This window comes from Notothenia coriiceps, unplaced genomic scaffold (genome assembly GCF_000735185.1).
Source record: "Notothenia coriiceps isolate Sejong01 unplaced genomic scaffold, NC01 NC01_scaffold00013172, whole genome shotgun sequence".
NCBI lineage: Eukaryota > Metazoa > Chordata > Actinopteri > Perciformes > Nototheniidae > Notothenia > Notothenia coriiceps.
The window spans coordinates 189,296-214,403 of record NW_011345873.1 but is presented as its reverse complement, the minus strand read 5'-3'; the positions used below and the strand labels follow the sequence as shown (position 1 = coordinate 214,403).

Genomic DNA, 25,108 nt, shown 5'->3' with positions numbered 1-25,108 from the left:
ACTTCTGAGGGGAAATGGATAAAGTCTGAATGCAACAAAATGTGTTAAATATATTTTACAGATTATAAAATGATTTTTCCTTAATACTGAAATTATAGCTGGGACATTTGTTAACAATCAAATGGTACCTGACTGGGGTCAGGATCATCTCAGGGATTTACCAAATTATTTATTTTTCTTTCTGATTCCCTCACATGTGTGCACTATTCTTTGGAAATGGGCCTACATAAGGGCCACTAAACTCAGGCTGCCTGTTGCACACCTTACTACTTATTGGTAGGAACCTGGAGGATTGTTAACATCCACCTGGACCCATATTCATCTTCTTCTTATAATAGACACATGATATTTTCTAGCATTTGGACTGTCTATGTTGAACATTTATAATCTTTTAAATGTACACCCTTGTGTACGTCTGTCCGTCCTGTGAGAGGGATTCCTCCTCTGTTGCTCTTCCCGAGGTTTCTTAATTTTTCTTTCTTTGGGAGTTACCTTGTCTGATGTGACGGTGTAAAGACAGAGGGTGTTGTATTCGTAAAGCCCCCTGAGACAAATGTCAAATGTGTAATATTGGGCTATATACATATTNTGTGTGGCCTACATAAGGGCCACTAAACTCAGGCTGCCTGTTGCACACCTTACTACTTATTGGTAGGAACCAGGATTGTTAACATCCAGGACCCATATTCATCTTCTTCTTATAATAGACACATGATATTTTCTAGCATTTGGACTGTCTATGTTGAACATTTATAATCTTTTAAATGTTCTTTCTTTGGGAGTTACCTTGTCTGATGTGACGGTGTAAAGACAGAGGGTGTTGTATTCGTAAAGCCCCCTGAGACAAATGTCAAACGTGTAATATTGGGCTATATACATATTGATTTATTGATTGACTCTTTCAAATTAAACAATACAAAAAGGGAAATCACCATTCTGGTTGAATTGCTCTCACATTATACACACTGTAAGGCCATGGCCTGATGAGGTTGGGAACATCTACATTCTACAATAAGACACACATTGGACCATAGGTTGAATTAAGTACAGTACTTGAGTACATTGCTGGGTACTTAATTACTTTGTACCACTGCTTACTACTATTTGTTAATCTCCTCAAACAGCTGTTTTTATTTAACGACGTTCTCGCAAAGAAATGCACATTTTAACACATGATAACGACATGGTTAGAATTCACCTAAAATTCATTTGACCGAGTAGACCATAAATGCATCTTAATTAGCTCAATAGCACCTTGCTAGCAGCTAACAGCTAATGGTAACAAGCCCCCCAACACGGATTAGGTGTTCACAGTGTAGCATTATCAGAAACAAATAATGGGAATACCTTTGAGCATGGTATATCACCCTTTGGAGACGTACCATGGAGGAGCTGAGAGTTGGTGTGCATGAAAGCTTCGTGAGTAAATACATTTGTCAACTGGCTTGCTTGGCCGTGTTGTAACTTTAACTAAGTACATTTACTCAAGCCTGTACTTGAGTACAATTTTAAGGTACGTGCACTTTACCTAAGTATATATAATTTATTCAGGTGAATTGTGCACTTTTACTCTACTACATTCATGTAATACCTTTAGTTACTTTGAACATTGGATTATTAATGTGAAATATAATCAACAATTAAAGGGGACCTATCATGCAAAATGCACTTTTTTATGTCTTTTATACATAAATATGTGTCCCCGGTGTGTCGGGGAACTCACGCAGTCAGAAAATAAAACCCTCTCTTTTCCTCGGTACCCAAATCTCTAAAAACGGGGCTACAACAGAGCTGATCCAGATTTGCCTCAGATATGACGTAATATCGGAAATGAAGGCTGGTTTTACACCAACGGCCTATCAGAAACGTTGCTATCAGAAACAATGCCCGACTGTTTTGGACGTAATATGGTTGGTGCATGTTTACATTAGCATCGCTAACACTCAGAGCTAACTTGTACTGCACAGACAGAGCATGTGTGTGAAAAAGCTGGAAATAAAAAGGAACTCACCTAGTGGTATAACCGGCAAGAGAGAAAGCCTTTGAGCTCCATACTGTTTCAGAAATAATCCTTGATAATCCATGATATGACGTTTCGTCACCGTAGTAGTATCTCCCGGTAGAATCTCCCGTTAGAATCTCCCGGTAGAATCTCCCGCATGAGCTCAGCCTCCTCCTTTTTAAAAAATATTTTTTATTTTTTTTAAGCGTTATACCCCAAATCAGCACTTTTGAAACAGGAAGTGAAATAGATGGATATGAGGCATGGCTGATCTGCAAAACACTTCATAGACATGTTTTTTATATATTTTTTATATATCTGAGACCTATGCTATTGCCTAAAAATAGCATGATAGGTGACCTTTAAATAACATTTTAGTTACACCTGGAGTACATTCACAAGCTACCCTGCAGTGTACAAAGTCATTCAAACCAGCTGCACCTTTACCAGCTTTGATATCACTTAAATAAGTCATTAATTATAATCGAAACATATGATGATGATTTCCTGATATGGGCCAATCTGCATAATGAGTACTTTTACTTTTGTTACTTTAAGTATATTCTGATCCTAATACTTTTTTACATTTAACATTTAAGTAACATTTTGAATGCAGGACTTTTACTCGTAACAGAGTACTCATCAGGGGCGGACTGGCCATTTGGAATACCGGGAAATTTCCCGGTGGTCCGATACCGAATTCACTAGCATCACATGTATTGATCATTAGGGCCATTAAAACAAAAGAACCAATCAAATAAATTGGATTTGGTGTTCCTGTTCCCCCACCAGAATTATGTTCTTTATTATCTGTGGGCAGATTGTTTTATGAATTTGAAAAAATTTAACTTTTCTTGTGAAAGTCAAAAAGGATTTCAATGAGGGGGGGTGCATTACTACAACTTGGACTAATGACTAGAGCATTTTTTAAATCCTGCCTAAATGCCCGGGCCCATGCACCATAATGACCTGACAATGTTCCTTTATTCAAAACTGGGGGAATGCAAGGGGCCACAGTCGGCTGTACAGTGAGCAAACAAAAAGAGCGTCCTGCTGGTAGTGATATCATTATGTGTGTGCTGTCTGGACAAGGGGACTGCAGTGAGGTCAGAGGTTATGGGGTTGTGTGTGTGTGTGTGTGTGTGTGTGTGTGTGTGTGTGTGTGTGTGTGTGTGTGTGTGTGTGTGTGTGTGTTGTCTGTGTGTCTTGCTGGTTGTGTGCCTTTTTCTCAATGCAAGTGTTTTTGTGTATCCATATTTGTGTGTATGTGTGTGTGGAGGATTAGCGTGCTTCTCCAGTCCTCTGGCTGTAATCAGACGGGACATTGGCTCCATGACGTCCCACAACCCCCACCACCACCCACTGCGGGAGGGCCTCTATCCCTTTTACCCTGTCATGTGTGTTTGGCTGCCGGTCTTGGGACCCTGGCGGTATGTTAGGAGTTAAAACAATTATTTTTGCTCACATCACGGTGTCCTTTTTTCAAAACTTAGCTTACCCTCGAGAGATTGAAAAGAAAACCCTAACCTATCTTAGATTGGGAAAGCATGGTCACATCGCATGGACAACAAGATATCCTTATTTGATCCTTCATTATGTTTGCATGTTGTATTTCTTTCAAGGGGATCATCTGTTCTTCAAAACTGGCACTAAGTTGCTGATCTGAGTGCAGACTTCATCAGAGTAACGGTTCAAGGATGGCCAGATACACAAGCACCACTGATCAGGTTAGTCTGAGCCCTCTGACCCTGGACTGGCCTGTCTGCTGTTGGTTTGACCCTTAACTCTCCCTTTGTCTCTCAAACGCAACATGCAGGACAACTAGAGCACACACAAGCCGCCCAGCCCCCCCAACCCACATGCACACTTCTACTTGGACCTCTTATCCTTGACAGCCCTTATGCTCATATTAAGATCTACTTCAGTGATTTCAGGGCTGTTTCAGCCATAAACTCTCATTTAGGAGGAAATTAGCTCTGAGTCTCAATCTTGTTTCTATACTGTGCTTAACAGCATTAGACCATTCTTGTGGCTTTTAAATAACAACAAGGATAGATAGTATCATTCAAATCATCCTAACCATGCTACTTTGTTGCACCATATGTAATGGCCAAGCACTCATTGTTTTACATTATTGTACTGCCATTGAGCTGTCCTCTTAGTGCCATACAGTGCTTAGTGACTCTAATTGCACATACTTCTGGCTTTGTATACATTTAAAATATTCTGGAAAGGATTAGTTGAATGTATTCATCAGCCCAATTTTCAAAGATGCCCTGTAAACTTTCTAATAACACTTGATGAAGCACGGACCAAGATATTTTTTTCTTTGCTTCTAAAAAGCCAACAAGCAAAGGAACGTTAAAACTAAATACATTCTATGATTGACACATTTTAAAAACATGAAGTTGCATATATTCAATTTGATATACATGTATATGCATTCCAGTGCAACAGCTTTTTAACTTGTGCCATGCTAGTAAGGAGAAACTGAACTCTCACTTAACTGCCGCAGAGATGGAGCACCATCAGACCCAAAGAGATGAACCATAATTAACTTTACCAATTACACTCCATCTCAGACCACTTATTCCATCACTAATGCTGGACATCACACAAATGCCTCTCAGTGTCCTGCAAGAGACTCTAGATACATTTAAAATGAAAATGAAATGAAACAAATGATTTAAAGCAGTTGTTTTTGTTCTAAGAGAAACAGCTTAGGGATACAAACATCAGAAATATAAATCCCCCTCAGACAGTTACCCTCTAAGGTTAGTTGTTATACATAGATTTAGGTCTACAGGCAAAATGTGTGACATTTAAAAATGTCAGTCTTTCTCCATTTTAACACGTGGTGTCTCGTCTCTACCCAAGACAAGAAAGGATGTGTGTATATTTGGTGTATCTATTGGAAACCATGTTGGGCTTTTATATTTGAATACGTAAGAGAAAAAGAGAACCTGTAGAGGGCAGTCAGAGGAGTTGCGTGTGTGCGTGTGTGCGTGTGTGCATGCGTGTGTGCGTCTGTGCGTGTGTGCGTGCGTGTGTGCGTCTGTGTGTGTATATGTGTGTTTATGTTGGAGGGGGGCGTTGGGGAGATAACGATAAGCACCACTTAGGCTCTTTGATCACCAAGGTTCATCAATCTACTGTCCGTCCAGTGTGTCTGAGAAAGTCCTCCACAGTTGGATTAAGGTTTACACACACACACACACACACACACACACACACACACACACACACACACACACACACACACACACACACACACACACACACACACACACACACACACACACACACACACACAGTCTTCTCTGTGTTTAATATTACTTTACCACTTCTCCCAAAGCTTTATTCTTCCAGCCATACAGGAGTCAACACAGATCTGTTACTGCACAAGCTAACATGAAGTGATGCAATCCATCTTCAGAGTCGGAGGCCCTTCCATGGGACCTCCCTCGTTCCTCCCTCCTCCCTCCTCTCCCCCTTATCCAGTTTGTCTGGAGACAAAGGGTTAAGGAGGAACAGACCCTCTGAAGGGCTGCCTGCTTAACCTCTGGCCTTATGGTGTACGAGAGAGAGAGAGAGAGAGAGAGAGAGAGAGAGAGAGAGAGAAAGGAAGAAAGGGAGAAAGGGAAAGAGAAGGAGAGAAAGGGGAGGTCTGACAACTGACATATAACTATGCAATTAATTGTAAATACCCCGGGTTACAAGTTTAATGATTTAGCAGCCTTTTATAAATAGATCTCTGCATGTTACGTCCATTTGTTCTTTCAAAATAAGGGTGTTGTAAACTCTGAGCAGGTGGAAGGTGGAAGAGGTTAACTTTGCTTTGAGAGACACAAACATGGCATGTCAGGAGACATAAGAGGGAAGGGGGACCACCAACACACCCCCACCTCTCTCAGTCCGGCATCCCGGCAGACCCTAACCCTCTCTGGGCACCAATGAGGGGGTCCAGCTGGTGGAGACTGGAGATGCCAAACAACCTGTCACAGATAAGAGGAGGGGGACAAGGTATGTGCAGCACCCACACCACTCTGGGGGGGGGGTTGTAAAAGACACTGGGGTCTCTTGTTCTTGATAAGACGGCATAGCACGCACTGTTGTAATTTAAACAATACTCTACATTGTTGCATGACAATGTTGGACACTTTTGGAACATTTGGAGAAAAGTACAGGCACTTGTCCTTTTCAAGTCCTTCATATTGCTACATGCGTTGAAACTGATAAACTGAACTTCCATTCCTGAGTTGCTGACCATGCTTTAAATAACCTACAGTGGGAAAGTTGCCTCTGCTGTGTTTGTTGTCTAATCACAAAGAAAGAACACAGCAACCACTTGACATACGAATCATTCTCTAAAATTTATTCAATTTCTGTGTATAAATCTGTCTTTTTATCCATATAACAGAACATTTTTGTTTGTTTATCACAACTATTTATCACCACAGATGGCGGGTGAAACCAGACACAAACCTTTAAAGAGAAACAAATATCTCTGAACAACTCTGCTTGTTTCACAAGTTAACAACAGACTAATCTTTACAAATCTAGAGTAATAAATACTGTTAGCAGGAACAAGGCTATAAAAAAATCTCATTTTAACACACATACATATCCAATACATACCAAGGAATGATGGGGATTTGCTCTCTGCATACTGTTTGTAATGTAAGAGCACCAGCTCACATTTTACTGCATGTAACACAACAGGGCAGATATATGAAAACTGCCTTCTTACACAAAAAGACACCAAAACCTCAGCTTTCACAATGGGTGCCACATATCTTTCTTTACGGTTAGCTAAAAGGAGAATGATGATGCTGCAGGGACATGTATCTAACCGGATCTTGTAAAACCATTAATGGATAAGACAGGAAGAATTTAGATTCAAATTAAAGGAACAAGAGTTAGTGCACCAACATTATCACGTTTTTACAGAACTTTGATTTTGTTATGTTTGCTGAGCAATCCTTGCATGTCAAGGATCAACACTGGACTAATGAATAATTCAGAAACAAAATAAAATGGGCCAACACGCACGCACACATGAAACATGCGACGCTCCAGCTCTAACTGGTCAGCTGGGGATAAAAGAGAGGTGCATGTTCATTGGCTGGCTCTCAGAGAAAAGAGAGAGTTGATTGGTCAGCTAGGGGTGACTGAGAGGACAGCGGTGACAACCGTGTGACGCTGAGTAGTGCATTTACCCAGAATGCAGTGAAAGCAGTGTTTACAGGTCCCTCAGCCTGTAGCGTGGCCTAAACAAACTGCTTTTTCTATGTTACAGCGCCCGCAGGAACTACTGCCTGTCTCATTGGAAATTATCTCATCGCATCCTTGAGCTGAGCTGACATAGGCTTTACATACAAACAGGCACACGCACAGACACACACAGACACACACACACACACACACACACACACACACACACACACACACACACACACACACACACACACACACACACACACACACACACACACACACACACACACACACACACACACACACAACTCGTGCCTTTTCTCCTTCACTGAGACTGAGCATGGAGCTATGCTTTTCTCCACTAAAGAGAAAATATGCCTACCTCAGGCTCCGCTGGGAGATCAGAGATATTTTGGTCAGTAAATGTTACAGCCTGGGTCGAAATGTACATCCTTCACAATGGAGAGAGTGGGACTGATTTAGAGGAAAACAGAACAGTCGCGTTCACAGTCCGGCCTGAACAGGGCTCACAGTTACAACATTTGGATGACACCAGTCTTTGGGTTGTAGAAAGAAGATTAAGTACAACTTTGTTTGTTTTATGGATGACCATGTATAGTCTTTAACAATCCACTGTCCCATCCTGCAAAGCTGGATATCAGACTTTTCATAATTATTTTACAAAGGTAATATCATATTTAGTCCGTGTGCAGCCAGCATCTTTCAGAATAGCAGAAAGAACGGTCACTGAATTTGAGACGAGGAATCTCTGTCCATGTATCAGTCTTTGGGGTTTGTCCTCTGGTTCAGTTAGGAGGCTGCACTCCATTCTGGTACGACACACCTGATGTGTGTGTGTGTCTCTAGTGTGTGGTAGAGAGGAGGAGACAGGTTGGGAGTGTAGCGAGGGTACTCTCTGAGAGGAGGGCTGACCTGCCTGCTGTGAATGTTTTGGGAGCTCTGAGGTGGAGGTGCGGCACTCTGGCTCGGATAGGGGTGGTGGCCGATGTGCTCTCCCAGCGTCGGAGAGCTCTGGTTGGCTATGGCGCTGAGTCGGGAACCCTGAGGGCTGGAGCTGTAGGGGGGGTGAGGGGTGTAAGGTGGGTAGGGATCCATGGGGGTCATGGCAGAGGGGAGAGGGCTGCTGTAGGACCACGATGTACAGTTGAGTTCATCCAGTCTGGGTTCAGAGCTGGCAAACATGCACGCCTGGCGCTGTCCCATGTCTGAGCTGTAGGGGGAGTCGGTGAGAGGGTTGTTGGATAGACCGGGTGGAGGAGGAGGGTAGGAGGAGGGGTGGTAGTAAGACTCGCCCTCACTTGGAGAGCTACCGGTGAAGGCTTTCTTATACGGGTGCTGGCGGTTTCCTGGAGAGCAGTTCTCGCCCACTAAGGAGAGACACAGACAGAGAGAAATGTCAAATATGATATCAATAAGAAGCATGAACTGGAAACGTTTCAGACCAGGATGTCTGAATTCCTACTTCAGACCGTTTAAGAAGCTGAGATGAGAAAAATAAATCAAAAAGTTTAACAGATGGAGCCTGATGGAAAAGTTAATTTGTTAGGTGCTTTAAGAGTACGTCCGATAAGGGGTAGGGTTAGGGGTTAAACTGGGGTAATCCAGAGTCAGTGTAAGAAGTACAGTAAATATACAGCAGGGCATTTAACAGCAAAAGTTATTTTAGCCATCTCAAATGTAATTTAGGGTGCATGCTGTATTTGGAATATGTTTACTGCTTTACTGCGCTGCCAGACAGTGTAAGGTCAAATTCATGTTTTTCTCAATGGAGTTTTGTGACTTTGAAGAGAGCAAGGTTAACAGCTCAAGTTCCCCTTGTTCCTCATATCCTGTGTATATTCTCATGTGTACTACCTGTGTTATTCTCCTATTATGTTGCTGCTATAACACCTGAATGTACCTATGGGGATCAATAAAGGCCCTGTTAGTGATCTTAGTGTCACAATGATTAAATAAAAAGGAAACGGGGTCATTTCTGGACTTCTGTGTCAGGAGTGAACTAATGGCATTGCTTTTTGTCTTTCACAGCTTGAGATAGCCGATCATTTTGTCACACAGTGTGCTGAAGCGTCCTCCTACCTTTCCTCTTGGTGCAGTAGACCTGCGGCTGGTGGCTGTGCTGCATGTGAGGAGGGGCCAGGGTGTAGTGTGCAGGGGGGGCCCTCAGCAGCTCCTGGGGACTCAAACGGTTCTCACAGCTGAACGGGGACCCCACTGTTTCAGGGGAGCCCCGCAGACCCCGACCCTCCCCACTGAAGGGACTCCCGGTGGAGCAGGCCCTCTGACGGACAGTACTGCGAGGGACCACAGGGAAGTCCTTCCTAAGAACGAGAGGGAACGGTGGTTTGAAAATTACAAAAAAAAATTAAAAAACATAAAGTATGTATATCAGAATCAGAGATCCTTTATTAGTCCGCAGCAGGAACATTTACATGTGTAGTTGGGTGCACAAAACGACCTCTTGACTCTGTGCAGGTTTTTCTCTTACATTTTATTCTACCTGATTGTATTCTGTGTGCTCTTGTTTTTTTCTTTTCTTTCAAGCCGACTTAGTCTTTCTCCATCCTTTCAGCTCTGATCTTTCTCTTTCTCTGTACACACTGCCCTCTTGGTGAACTCTTGGGTATATAGGGGACATTGGGCCACATCTCGCTATCCCTCGCTGAGATAGTGACACACACTCGTGCTTGCACACACACAGTTAATCCTGTTGTGAGATAATACGCTACAAAAACTAGCTCTAAAAATAAACAGCCATCCATGTGTCACCTTAGATAGACTCTCCTCTCCTCTGTCCCCCTCTCTACTCCACCAACCACAGCAGCACACAAACACAGGGGGCTGCACCCTCCCTCTCTTCTCTTTCCTCCCCCTCCTCTCAGAAACAGCCTCTCCTATTGGCCTATTAAAATCTCTAAACTGCCTGCCAAAACAGCGCTTCAATGAAGATCAGTTCAACACGCAAACAGACACCATGTAAGGTCATCAGCTGATCTGCAGTGACAGTCCATTAGACCAGCAGCAACAGGATATCATCTATCAATCAATGCAGGACCTGACGCTCGGTGCTTCTTGTTTGTGATGCACGCTCTGGATGATGTTGCACGCTAAGATCAACCTTCAGGTGACAATGGCTCACGCACACGCACACGCACACGCACACACACACACACACACACACGCACGCACGCACGCACACACACACACACACATCTTTTGGATCCTATGTACCCCAATCATAAAATTCTTCAGAGAGCAAATAGATGTTGTTTTCTGTAAGTGTTCCTCTCGTGCAGCTGTACTCACCCTTGGAGCTTGGCCATGCGGTGCAGCTCATTGTCATCGCTGCCTCTGAAGCCCTTGGCAAAAGGATTATTCTCTATCTTCAGCTGTGTAATCTGAGCACAAAACAAGGAAAATCTTTAGCTCAGACACATGGATTACACCTGCATGCACAGGCCAAAGACAAACACACAGCACAGACACACAAAGGCAGATCCACATGTTAAAGTTTACTATTAGTGAGAGGCCCTGCAGATGTTTTTAGCAGCGGCGCTAAAGCTCTGCACGGCCGACATTCCTCAGTCCGCTGACGTTTCTAACGGAGCGAACAGTGTCCTCGCCAGCTGACACAGAATAAACTGTTTACCCAAACAGTCGCCAGGTTTAAGGATTTCATACCAAAGCTTTTAGAGGTCCAACGCTGTGAGCTTTGATGTTTAAGTTTTCACATTTTTCTCAGTGATGTCATGGAGGGAAGCCTTCGCGCAGTGTGTCCATCACACAGCAGGCAGCCGGACCGGAGATGTGACACCAGCTCGGGTCCAAACTAACTTTGAAGTGCTGATGAAAGCCACCACCAAACTATACTGCTAAAATAGTAATCATTTTGCACACATGTTGGATTTAATAGTGTTATAAATATAGTATTTGTTTTTTCATGATGGAACTATAAAAATGTTGTTTAACACAATAGCTTGTATAACAAAAACTTCAATACATAGTGTTTTTTGTTGTGATTTTGAAGTGACAAGAATTTATAATATTGATTCATTGAATTCAGCTTACAGCAAATACAATAGTGTACTACTGCTGCTGCTAATGCACTACCACTAAATGATAACGATAATAATAATAATAATAAGAATTAGATAGTTATATAGTATTTAAGATTAAAATACAAAAACATTTTTTTTAAGTTATTACACTAATCTATTTGTTTGCATAATATTTGATCAAATAGACAGTTTCACTACTTCTAACTTTTTAACTTTATTGTAATTATCATACATTGTATACATAACATACAATACTTCAGCTTAAATAAAATATCATTTTATTATTAATATTTGTTTAAACTAAAAACGACCTGCTATTAACAGATTTGATGCACCAATTTCGGAGAGTCCTTTTTTTACACTTTTTTTATACAAACAATTTGCTTGGGGGTATTGAGGAATATTTTGTATTTAAATGCTAACACAGTATACTTTTGTTTTGTTTTATATACATTTAAAATGTATTTATTCATGTTATTAAATGTGGGAAAGCAACCAGCAGAGCGGCAAAAAGCTTCAGCAATCTGTCTTTCTAGTTGACATCAAGAAAACTGGTCAGCAAAGATCAAGGGAAAGAAACAGTTCATTACAGACTAACGCTCACACACTCGCTCACACACTCGCTCACACACATGCTCTCTCTCTCTCACACACACACGGATAACTTATTTTTGGACATATTTACAAATACTAAGTAAGGCCACATAAACAATGAAGATGCAAATTGACTTTCTGGATACAAAATACAGACAGTAATACTAACAAAGAAAAAGGTTCTCTTTGTGAGTGTGTGTGAATGTGTGTGAGAGACAGAAGTTTGAATGTAGCCAGTGACCAAAGGCACATCTTAAACACTTATCTAAATAATCATAGATAGAACAGATATGACACACATTCAACATTGAGATCTATTTCCATAATTGCTAGGATAATTATGAGGTAGCCTGGCTTGAAAAAATAGTTTAAAATAAGTGTACTCTATGATGTGAAGTGATGTCTAAATAACACTTTCTGTATTGTTTTAAACTCCATTTAATATACAAAATATTCTAGAAAAAGGACTAATGACCCTTCTTAAAAATACATAAAGCAAGTTTTTTCCCTGTATTTTAACAGCGTTGTTGGTGTGGAGCTCACCTTGTGGTTCTGGTAGGACGTCACACCGATGAAGGCAGTCTCAGAGAAGATGTGGGTGCAGAAAGCCGTATTTTTGGAGCCAAAGCCGTTGTTCTCATCCGCCTTGACAATATGGAGGCGAGGCTGGTATTTGTGCATGGAGTTGAGTATTATCTGCACATGGGAGAGATTGAGGAGGTGTGATTGACAGACCTGTCATGAGTCCAGGTGGAGGGTAAACCCAATGAATGTCAAGGTATCCAAAGTTCTTGGATGACATGAATCTTTAGGACAGAGACTCTTTCTTATTAGTAGGCTGAAACTGATCAAGTAAAGGAGCTGTTTTGGATGCAAGAACTTAGCTGAGATTTTTTTAAATATAGATATTGATGTCATCATTTGGGCATTAATGTAAATATTTTTTGCCTGATTTAGGTTCAGTATGCAAGTAAATGACCAGTGCTCATGCTGATCCTTTTTTTTAAATGTTGTATGTTCATCTCATTCTAACCAAAAGAAAACCATGCATGAAACCAGGTAAAGCTGCATCTTTTAAACAAAGTGATCAAGGCATCTTAAATAAACTTAATTTAATTTAATCTGTGACCATTGCCTTTTAACCAAAACTAGGCCTACATCATACATTGTTATTATATAAGACTATTCTAAAGGCTTAAATTAAATATATATATATGTTGAGGCTTTCACTGAACACTAGCTTGATTTCAGTATAATTAAGAGTCACTCATTGGATGTTGTATGTTCTTGACAACTTACTAACATTTCCATATATTAGTATAAATGTCTTAACATCTGGCTTGGGGAAACTAGCAATGTAAAACCATGACAATAATTTATCTCACATTCTAAACAATTTCCCATGACACAGGAAACTCCTCAATTGTTTTTTTCTGTTAATTGGATCACGGCCCTCTGGTCTGAACACACAGGCGCGAGCACGTTTGTTTATCCAGGGGGCTCAGTTTAATAGCAGTGACGTGTCCGCCGGTGACATGCATTAGCTAATGGGCTTTAGTCATTGAAATCATTACCTCTAATTTAACAAGCCTGAGAAGATTGTTTCTGTTTGTTGCCTATTGTCTTTGCGCTAGTGCTAAAAAACAATAGGCCTATGTTTTCAATTGCTCTCACACCGTGAAGCTCAACCGCCTCATGAAAGTGTGTGTGTGTGTGTGTGTGTGTGTGTGTGTGTGTGTGTGTGTGTGTGTGTGTGTGTGTGTTTGTGTGTGTGTGCAGTCAGACTGTAACAGTCGGCAGCAATGAGAGCTGCTATGATGGGAATGAGTCTCTCTGTGCATACTCTGGGCTGTTTTGTGTTGTGGTGGCCAGCCTGGAACTGTGACTGCCGTGTGTGTGTAATCAATCTTCTTAATTAAAAAAAAAAAGAAATCACTCTTGATTATATAAAAAGCATACGATGGGAATCTAATTGGGCAAAAAGACTATTTCCATTTGGGATATAGATTGTATGAGGCTATCAAAGCAAACAACTATTTCATAAGCCAAACACATGTATTGTATCGACTGCCAAGAAGCACCAAGCATATTTTTCTGGTTCTGAAGAAATATAAACTACAAATATTAAGGAAAGAAACTCACGTGTCCAAAGGGGTCCAGGTGGTTGTTGGTGAGTTTGAGCTTCTGGAAAGAGACGAGCTGGCGGCTCCAGTGCGCCCCGGTGGCCGGGGAGTCCGGGTGGACGTAGAGCCTCCCGGGCATCGCGGGCTCTGCCTTTCCCGTTACCGACCTTTGGACATAGAGGAGGCCGCAGATCAGACACGGTGCATTCAGGGGGTCACGGTGGTCTGTCTGACCGGATGGAGGCCTTCGCTGCAGAAGGCCTATCTGGTGCTTTAACTGGATAAACTTGTTTTTGCTAAAGTTTAAACAGATATCTGGACGAGATCTGGACCTAAGCTTTTTCGATCCAAATGTACTCGGACTCCTCTAAAACTGCTGTAGCCTCGGTCCTTTTGTGCCAGAGATGTTGTGAGCCGCCGAGAGAAAAGGCTGAAACTGTTGACATATTTCCTCAGAAACACTTCAACTCCCCACGAAACTAAAGTAGCATAAGTGGCCAAAAAAAATCCACTTTAAAATATAATCTGAACTATTGGACTATTTTCCCCCTTTTACAGCAGCTGAGAAACAGACACTAAAGCTATCGCCAACCTGTTTGAGGCATTATTTACTTTTTAGCGGGACTTTTTAACACCATAAACGGTTTCGTTTCTTGTGTTTGCATTTGCTTTTAACACTTTATAAACAAAAATTAGAGCGAAAGAGAAGGATTATAATATTTAAAATTTGCTGCGTAAATAATTTTGTAAAAAAAAATGTTTTGCCAATGTTTTTCTTAGTGCTGTATGTCTGCATGAAGAATTGCTCCGAGTCAACAATAGGAGCAAATGTCAAATGACGTGAGCCGGTCAAAACGTAAATAATAAAAAGAAAATAACATTTATTTTTGAGATACATTTGCAGCCAGTTAGCCTATATATGACGCTATCAATCACCCACATAAAGACGTTATCTCTTGAGAAATGTCTGACTAATCTCCAGAAATACCGCTGCCACCATTACGCATGCGAGCCGGACTTTATGTCACAGTGTATCCAGACTCCTGTTTACGGCACGTTTCTTTGTAAGACCCGGGTGTCAGAGGCTCTGAGGAGGCAGGGCATTGACGGATCTCTGCAGAGTCAGTGGTCTCTTCGGATTTCCCCCCTCAGCACAGCAAGCATTTGAATGGGAGACTTTAATCCGGTATGTGCCGTCTGTCCGCCCGGTGAACCCTTCATACTCTGATTTAACCGGCGGGCAGACACGGGGGGAAACACGGGGAACTAGGCCATGCTAGTCTGCAAGAAGGACTCGACCTTTAAGAGGCAGGGTGAAGAGGAGGTAAACCCAACAGCACTGATTTATTTTTACAGAGGTTTTACGCTGAGGTTTTAATGCATAATTCAAAGTGGCACACATAACAAAATCACAGGGAAGATAATTAGGAAAATAAAGCAAAGACTAGGATTGTGCTTTTTTTCTCCCTGTGGTGGTTTTGTTACCGTTTTACACTCCGTAAACGACGTTTAAAATACATTAATAAACAATGGGGCCTATCATGGCTGACCTGGGCATGCATGCATATTTGATTATCTTCGCATGCACCATTATTTTGAGGGAAAACCTCAATTTAGATTTCATAAAATTCACACGTATACATTTTGAAATACACCAACCATTTGTTGTCTGAAAATTTGTATCGGTGGTCGTCCTTGGGCACAAGGTCCATCAGGAGTATGTACTTGGTTTTTGGGTTGAGTCCCGTGACTTTCACCTTGTAACTGGGAAACATCCTCCTACACGGAGCACATTCAGAAAAAATAAATATATTATTTTACAGACACAGACAGATTATATTATAATACTTGAAGTTAAGATAAAAAAAACAATTGCTATCCTCCTCTGAGAGAAAAAACGTCCCCTGAGGCAACATTGACATTGTACAGTTTGTCCTAGATATATTGTCAGGACAGTCGTGCTGTGACAGTGTTTATTCAACCATGGCTTCATAAAAATGATAAATCGAATGTACCCAAATAAAAAAAAACTAACAGATAAATATGTATTCCTCCTAACTTCGTACCTTCCAGCCTTGGTGATGATCATTTCAGTTCCCACTTCATCAAACTTTGTCCAAAGTTCTCTGTCGTGGAGGAAAACTTTGATTCCTTCCATTCCCTAAAACAAAACAAAAACAGTGCTCACTACAACTGAAGAGGAAGTCTCATTGAAGTTAAATTAAAGCCCCCAAAACGAGAAACAATTAGTTTGAAAAAAATCTAGTAGGCTATAAGAAGTTATTGGACTCTATTATTTTGTACTTTATCTAAACCTAATACACGACAAATCTCACAGCAACTACTAGAAGGAAATTAACTTTCCCTCTCACTTTGGTCCAGGATGCAAGAAAAATCTGCTTAGTCTTCAACATTTAGTAAATTATGAATTTAATAATATATATTTACATTCTGCTCCGTAGTAGTAGCCGCTGGCTGCTGTCTGGATGCTGTCTGCGGGGAAGAGGCTGGAGAGTTTAAGGTGTAGCCCGGATTTTCCGGTTTGGTCTCTTTTGGGGAATCCATGCAGTCTGAGTCCGGACTCTCCGCAAGGCCGAACTGATCCCCTCCGTTTGCCATATCCCACTGAAAGACACAAACACACACACACACACACACACACACACACACACACACACACACACACACACACACACACACACACACACACACATTAAAATGATGTGCATTTGGTAAACAGGGTTTACCAAATGCCACCCCAACTGTTTGATCGGGTGGGTTGTTCATTTTATATAATGTATATGATATAATTTCATAATAGTTCATGACCTTTAGAGTGAATATAATTTGAAGCATCCATGTTTAGGAACACGTAATGGTAATATTATTCACCTGTTATTTAAATCACAAAATCAATAACCATGACTAAAAACCATGAAAGTAACAGAAACGGTCAGTTGATATTTGTTTTTGTTGAAGATCCACAAAGGGACTGTTAACAATGGCCTCGTTTATTAAGGCTACCTTAGCACTTTGATATTGTGGTGAACACAATAAACAATTTATGGGCCCTTCTTTGCAAAATAGTATCAAAGAACTAGGATTAACCTAATCCAACGTTTCTCTGTCAAATGAGATTAGACCTACATGAACTTGAACTTCAACATTGTTTTTTGAGATGTTGACAGTTTGCCTTTGTCATGCATATTCATGTAATAAAAGTCCCCCAGATGTCAGAGTGTATCATATCTACAGTGGAAACCTAACTTGCATCAATATGCATATTTTGTCTGTTAACCTAAATGGGAGCTTGAAGTTCCACAGTGTATTAACATCTGAATTGTTTTAAACTACAGCCTGCCCTATATGATGTTTAAAAATGGAAGCATCTTGTAAAGTGCATATCACTTACATCAAATAAGCTAACCACAGCCTGACCAGTTGGTGTGTGTGTGTATATTTTGGATGGTCACCCTGAGGGCCTTTACCTCAAACGCACTGCTCTGCTCTCCCAGCAGAAAACACGCTCATAATCCTACGCGCCCGGCAGCCGGTTTTTTTGAGGGTTTTTTTGTACAGCTTGCTTTGATTTAAAATGAATATTTTCCTTTAAATCCAACAGTCCAAATGTTGCAGTGACGCTTCTTAAAAATCCACTCTGTTCCGATAAAACACCGGGTTGTTTCTCTCTCTGCTGTCCGTCTCCCTGCGCGCACAACTCGACTCTTCCTCCTCTCCGTCTCCGCGGGATGCAGATCCGATCAAAGCGGAAGTTATTCCCTCCTCATTTATATCGCTCCTCTGTTTTATTGCCCTCGCAGACCCAGCGGCAGCCCTGATCTGAACCCCGCTCATCAGATCGTTTATTACAAATGGAGTCAAGTCCGCCTCAGCCTCTCTGCCCTCCCCCTTCTGACCACCGCGCGCTCCCATAGGTCTTCCCGGTGCGTCGGTATCCCCAGCCCGAATCACGGCTCTGTCACTGGCCAATCGAACACACACACACACACACACACACACACACACACACACACACACACACACACACACACACACACACACACACACACACACACACACACACACACACAAACTCTCTCTCACACAAACACACACACATTCGAGGATGATTTATTTTTCAAAAGCATACTTATTCACTCTAACAGTAGTTGAATCTCAAAACAAATCCTTTATCCTCCACCCTTCTTCTCATTTGGCTTCACATTAAGCACACCCCTTCAAAATGACTCATTTTCTATCTTAAAAAAACATCTGGATTATCCATCCAGATCAACTGTTTATTGTTACAGTGGAAAGTGCACGATTTACTCTTGATAATAAATATGACCTGTGCCACATTGGCATGCATAAAAAAGAAGCAAAGTAAACCAATCACACATTCTCGATAACGAATGTGGGTGAGAGTAAATGTACCAGGGGTCTAGGCCAGGGTGATGTGCTATACACAACAATTGTAACTATGCCAATTACATAACGCCCTAATATGATGAGGATGTAGTTCCTGAAGTGATAGAAACACACATGTCTCTTATCTCACATGAAAGACACTCATACTAGATTGTGGATATGCACGAGGCCTACAGCAGCAGCAGGTTGACGCGAGCGCGCATCACTTTGATTGGATTAGCCATACTGTTGATGCTGATAACCGGAGGCATCCAGAGTTGAAAGTTGAAGGGGTCACTGCGAGGCCGCCCAGCTGGGAATCTGCCTCGCCATGTCCACCGATTTCTACCAGTTTTGTTCTCGCGTTTCCCCTTCACTGACCAAAGTCTGTTGACAGATCTAACCATGAAACCCTTCTCTGGTTGGACTACATGGTCTGAAACAAACATACTCTAGCCTGCATTCAATTCAAATAATGGTATTTAAAAACCGAACTGATATATAAAAAAATACTGCAAACAATACTGGAGCCATAATATTAAATGTCGAAATGACATGTAATATTATGACTGGTTTGGAATTGACGTGCGTAAATCACTGCGTTTTTACGCATCGGCATGAGACGATCTTTTCTTTAAAACGAATGCACCAACAACTGCAGCCCTTACCGTGTAAATATATCAAATTCCCCGGTGACAGACCTCCGGTGACCGACAGCTCGGTGCAGCCTCTCCTGCACACACGGGTCTGCGGTGAGAAAGAGCTGCCACTGAGAGAGGGTGTGTGTGTGTGTGTGTGTGTGTGTGTGTGTGTGTGTGTGTGTGTGTGTGTGTGTGTGTGTGTGTGTGTGTGTGTGTGTGTGTGTGTGTGTGTGTGTGTGTGCGTGTGTGCGCTATGGTATCACTGCTTTGATACCAGCCATCACATTTTACAAAGACACGCGCAGACACACGCCTTGCGATTTTTTAAATGATGACTTCAAAAAGCTCACACACTTGGATTCAAAATAAATAATTTACTGTTGCTCTACTGAATATAAGTGTAGACTAATCGCAAATCGCCTTTACTGAACAATTTCCGCAACAAACAACAAATCTAGGATTTACTGAAACGACAACGGTTATTTAAAAACAAAACAATAGGTGATTAAATTATTGTCGATAAGAATATGGCCTGGATATACCAGTGGTTTGCTGCCAGTTTAGAAGGATTACCCTGACAAATGTGTATTGCATTCATTATATTTGTTGGATTTTTAGACATTTTTCAACTAAAACTTGAATGAACAGACGTGGCATGTCAAAATGCAGACATACCTTGTTTTACAAGAACAATAAGGCTTCTTCACATACAAAAAATGTGATTGCATGAAAAAGAAAAGTAAACACATTGAAGTGTCATAGTTGGTCAGAATTGACTTTTCTTGGAGTAAAATCATGACTACGAATGTTAACTCATATTAATTATTAGACTCTTAATTTGTAATAATTATTTAACATGTTGGCACAGAATTACTGTAGACTGTAAATTAAATTAAAAAAGGAACGATATTTGATGAGCGACTTTTAGTCGAAACTAATTATTTGGCGAAACTCGCTCGTCTGTTTTTAGAGGATCAAACCGGTATGGTAACTAGGTCAATGCATTACGTTAATTTATTTAGAACATTTAAATAATTGTGTGTGTTTCCTAAAACAGCATCAGCCAGATTTTCAAAAGTAGAATCAAAATTAATCTATATTTCCAAGACGTTCTCTAACTTCTCCCGTTGGAAGTTGCAATTACTCAATAAAAAAATATATACATCAACTAAATGGATTATGCTCTATGGTTTCATTGGCTAATTCCGTCATTGTTTACAAACGATCTTGTATTCAATAATAATCAATAACACAACATGATTAGACTGATATAGCCACACAATAAAATGTATCGAATGTGTCCAAAATCTTTTCTGCTTAATGACAACCAAATATATCGACAAAAAACACAAATTCAGAATAAAAAACAGTCTTAGTGACCATTCTGATATGAGCCACTGGAAAATACTAAATTAACTTAGTTTGAAAAAAATACAACTTTAATTTGAGTTAAAATAATACTCCATCAAACTTTAAAATGATCAATTATGTAGCCATCAGAAACCTGAACTCACAGACTTCATTACATTTGTATCTGATTATCGTAAAATTATACAATAATCCCCTTTACAAAATTTAAATATTAACTATTTGAAAACTATTTGGACTCCAGCACCCTAACTATTAAGGTAACACACTCTTTAAAGCTAAATGTTCACAGGTGTTCCTTTGGGTTAGAGTCACATTAACTTAAGTAAACTGTTACATTTACTCAGCACCATTTGTTTTTATTTAAATCTTTAAAAGCCTGAATTAATGTTTTACTTTTTGGAATAAAACTCATCATATGGTTGTAAATTCCTCACACTGTAAACCCCAAAAAGCTCGAAAAAATTAAAGCAACTAATTGACTATATTCTTTTGAGTTGATAAAAAAAGCTTAAATATTTTCATTACATACAGACACTTGCATCAATAAACAACAGGAATAAGTTTGGTTACATTTTATCTTTGAATTAGAGCTGACTTAACCTGCAAGATCAATAAAGATTTGTTAAATTAACTCAAAAACTAAGATCAAATACTGAAGGTAGAACTTTTTGGGAAATGTAGGTTTACACGACTAAATCCTTTTAATTATTTAGAAAATCTGGGTTTGCAGTGGTTGGTCTATGCAGAAGTAAAGTGAGAGGCGGAGGTTTCAATAATACCTGGAATGAGGTGCTGGCTGGACGGCTCATTATTGTCCCATCCTGGCTGCAGCTGACTGGATCCTCTGTTCTCTGTCTGGAGGAAGTGGTGACGGGGTCCCAGACCTCCTGCACTCAGCGGGTCTGTCTCACACACCTCCAGCCAGAGCAAGTGTGTGCGTGTGTGTGTGGCATTAGAGGGCAAGGTCAACCCATTTCTCTGCAAACAATCACATCACACAGGGCAAAATACATTCCAACCACCCCCCTCCCCCCCACCTCCAGTTTGTAAGGTGGTCTGATGTGGGAACGGAGGAGGATGGGGGGGGGTTTGGCAGCGGTCCAGACGGGGCCTCAGAGTCCAGATGAAGGAAAAGCTGTTCCACATTAATATGACTTCATATTACACATGTTAGGGAGAGTCTTACATGTGAGAGGCTTAGTCAAATGTTACGCTCTTGTTTAAAGCCAGTGCCTGTGATCTGAGCTGCTGTAAATGTGCCTTCAGATCACATCACTTAGTGGTTTAGTGGCAAGTGAAGAGGTTAACATATCGCACATCAGCAATCAAAGTTGCTCAGAGAACTCCAACAACCTAACAAGAAACAAATCCACTTATCTTTAGTCATTAACACTCAGTTTAATCTTAACAAATGTAGCTATAAGTGTTAGTGTTGTGACTTAAAATCATGAGCTGAGCGGCGGTGATATTCTTCTAAACATTTAACAAACTGATTCAATCTATGTGATTGTGTCAAATAATTGGCTTGCATAAGTGAACTCGGCAAAGAGCTTTAAAAACTCATTAAAAAAGGGACTCAATCTCCATTAGAGCTCCAGTCCTAACACTTTTATGTTATGTGAAAAAAGCCCACTTGTAAGTAATTGAAATAGTTATCCCTTAATCTTCATTTACCACCAAGTGTCATGCGGTATAGTATCCACTTAGCTGGCATTATTTAACCCATTTCTTTGTGCATGAAACTTGACTAAATCTATTATTTAGTTACCTATGTATTTTCTTTTTAATATAGTCAACACTGTGTTTCATTTTCTACTATCTTAATTCTACATATCCTATCTCATTAGACTCTCTTTTGAGCTCAAAATTGTTTTATTATTCTGACTTTTATTTTGAAGGGTCCCCACTTTTATGAGGCTAAATTCCAGGCACACACACAGGAAATGATTGTACTTTGTCCTTGTTTGGCAGCTTGCATGTCATCCCCCTTCATAATTCTTGCAATCCTTTTATATTGTGTTTGATATAGAGAGGCATTATGGTTTAATTCAATTATGTTTCAGAGTGAGCAGAACTTCTTTATGAGCTTGTAGCTTCTTCAGCTGCAAACCAGCTGACACACTGAAGGTGTGGTGTCTTGCAGCTCCATCTAGTGGCTTTCTTTCGCAAACAGAGAAATAACAGTGAAACAGTGGAAAGCAAAGACATCATGGGTCAAAGTCCAAAAGAAAAAAATAAAGTAGTCTTCTTCATCCTTTAATACACATGACCTGCACAGGCTCAAACCATTGAAACATCAACAAAGCATTAGCATACAGCTACAGCTACATCATGACATTATATTGCACACATTTGTTACAGAGAAGTATATTTTGCAGGACGATAAATGCCTGTATTTTCCCCCTGAAATCCTCCTCTGCAATAAACCACATTCTGACTGATCCTGACTATATTTTAGAGCATCATCTGAAACCAGCAGTGTTATGGCATCAGAGAGAGAGAGAGAGAGAGAGAGAGAGAGAGAGAGAGAGAGAGAGAGAGAGAGAGAGAGAGAGAGAGAGAATCATTGTGGGAACATTAACCTTTAGGGGACACTGTGCCCTCAGTGCTGTCTGTCAGTCACAGGCGTCAAACTGAAGTGCAGCGTGACCTTTACGTTATGTGCAAGCTCGAAGGCTTATTGTGCGTTGCCATTTTTCAGACCTTTATCCCTTTATTGTCCAACAACCCGTTTGCACTGGAAGGCTTTGAATTTGAGAGATGAGAAGCTCCACAGAGGAGTAGGTTATAGTGGTGGTGGGGGTCTTAGTGTGTCAGTCTCACAAGTTAGAGGAGGGTTTTTATATTGTTATAGTTTTACTCCAAGTATTATAAAACAAAACATAAGCATGTTTTCCTTTCCATTTGTGTAGCTCATGATGAAGAAGATCTTATTTTCCTGCCCCTCACTCAAAAAGTGATGGTCTTTAAATCACAGCTGCTTACAACCAAAACGTACAGTAACATGAAACCAAAAACACAATCAAAAGTCAACACAACAATCTCCCATCAGCGAAACATGTTACCTGACATCTTCATACTGTCTAATTATTCTATCTTGCATACATTTTCTTAAAGATGTTCATACAGCCCTTTGAATCATTTGGTAAAGAAGTCTACAGTTTAACGCTAACTACAGAGATACACATGAAGTAGTCCGTGCAAACTGATGCTTCAAGTTACATTTCTTATGTCGCTCATCTCTGAATTCAAAACAAAGAATTTTGGTATATTTTCTGATAGTATTCCGTTTTTTGCTCTATGCAAAACTAATGAGGTCATTGAATTAGTAATTCAATTCAGTCTTTAAGTGTAAACAGCCTTGACTCAACAGTGTATTTGTGTTGTGTAAATAAAGGTTATAAGTTAATTGTGTAACTAAAAGTATGAGGTGTGGAGTTTGTTATACACAAAGTCCACAAGTTCATCCTCCAATCTCTATCATTTTTGTTTCTTCACTAAATCTCCTGCCACATGTTTCTGCTTGGAGTTCTCTCAGTACCTAGGGGAGCTCTATCTTTAACAGACTGAAAACTCATTTCAACACAGCTGACATTTCACGGGCACTCAGGGCCTTTTTCTTTTCTTCACCTACAACACAATTTAAACTGTTCGTTGGAGACATTTTAATCTTGCCTGTCCTGCAGCCACGCAGCTGCACTGGGAGGCAGAGGGACGTGGGCCGAGGTCAGGACAGAGTTTCAGGCATTTTACCTAATGGACCTTTGCACTGGAGGTGTGAAACACTTCACTTAACACAGCCTCTGGCACTGGAGGGGCATGTGGAAGGCGTGCATGCTTGTGATTGTGTCAGCGTAACGTGAGCATGAGTTTAAGGTGCTAAAGATCAAATACGTCAGTCCTGACCCTTTGCATGCCTGGGAGATGGACATTCTAGCAGCCGGGAGAGAAAACAACAATAAAACTTTCAAATACTTCCATCGAAAGCAAATGTTGATGTGAATTGACCCAGAAGCAGTGTTGGGAGAAGTACTCAGATCCTTTACTTAAGTACATGTACACATACTATGGTCTTTAATACTCCACTAGAAGTAAAAGTCCTGATTTAAAAAAGTAATTGCATTAAAATTAACTTAAAGTAAAAGTACTCATCCTGCTCAACAACCTACTTCAGAATAATATAAAGTATAAAACAATTTTCATCTAATCTAAATTTACTTCAAGTATCAAAAGTAAAAGTACTTGTTGCAGAATGGATCTTTATACTATCCAGTTTTTATACATGAAAGAGCATTTTAGTATCGGTAGAGTGTCAATTTGGAGCGATTCAAACATGTGACATTTTGTAGATTAGTGCCACAGTACCACATTATACCATAACAGCGTATCATGTGTTATATGTACAAAGCAACTAGTCACTATGATGTTAAATACATGTAGGGGAGAAAAAAGAATGATATTTGCCACTGAAATGTAGAGGAGTAGAAGTATGAAGTAGCTTTAAAAGGAAATACTCACGTAAAGTAAAAATATGTCTATATACTCTAGTACTTAAGTACACTACTTGAGTAAATGTACTTACTTTTCACCACTGCCCAGGAGCCACTAGATGGCAGCGTGAAAAGACAAACGATTACGTTTTGAGTTAATCAAAAACAACTCAAACAAGACGAA

The 25,108-nt window shown here is 40.5% G+C and overlaps 1 protein-coding gene across 1 annotated transcript; it reads right to left on the bottom strand.

The window, feature by feature from the left end:
* Positions 1-8,029: 8,029 nt before the first annotated feature.
* Positions 8,030-16,176, bottom strand: tbx5b (T-box transcription factor 5b). Its single transcript, XM_010773925.1, has 7 exons — positions 16,082-16,176; positions 15,675-15,794; positions 14,035-14,182; positions 12,436-12,588; positions 10,547-10,638; positions 9,320-9,561; positions 8,030-8,607 (listed from the first exon to the last, which is right to left on the bottom strand). Exons 1-7 carry the CDS (start codon positions 16,171-16,173, stop codon positions 8,030-8,032), a joined length of 1,425 nt encoding a protein of 474 aa, XP_010772227.1. The 5' UTR covers positions 16,174-16,176.
* Between the last annotated feature and the right edge of the window lie 8,932 nt (positions 16,177-25,108).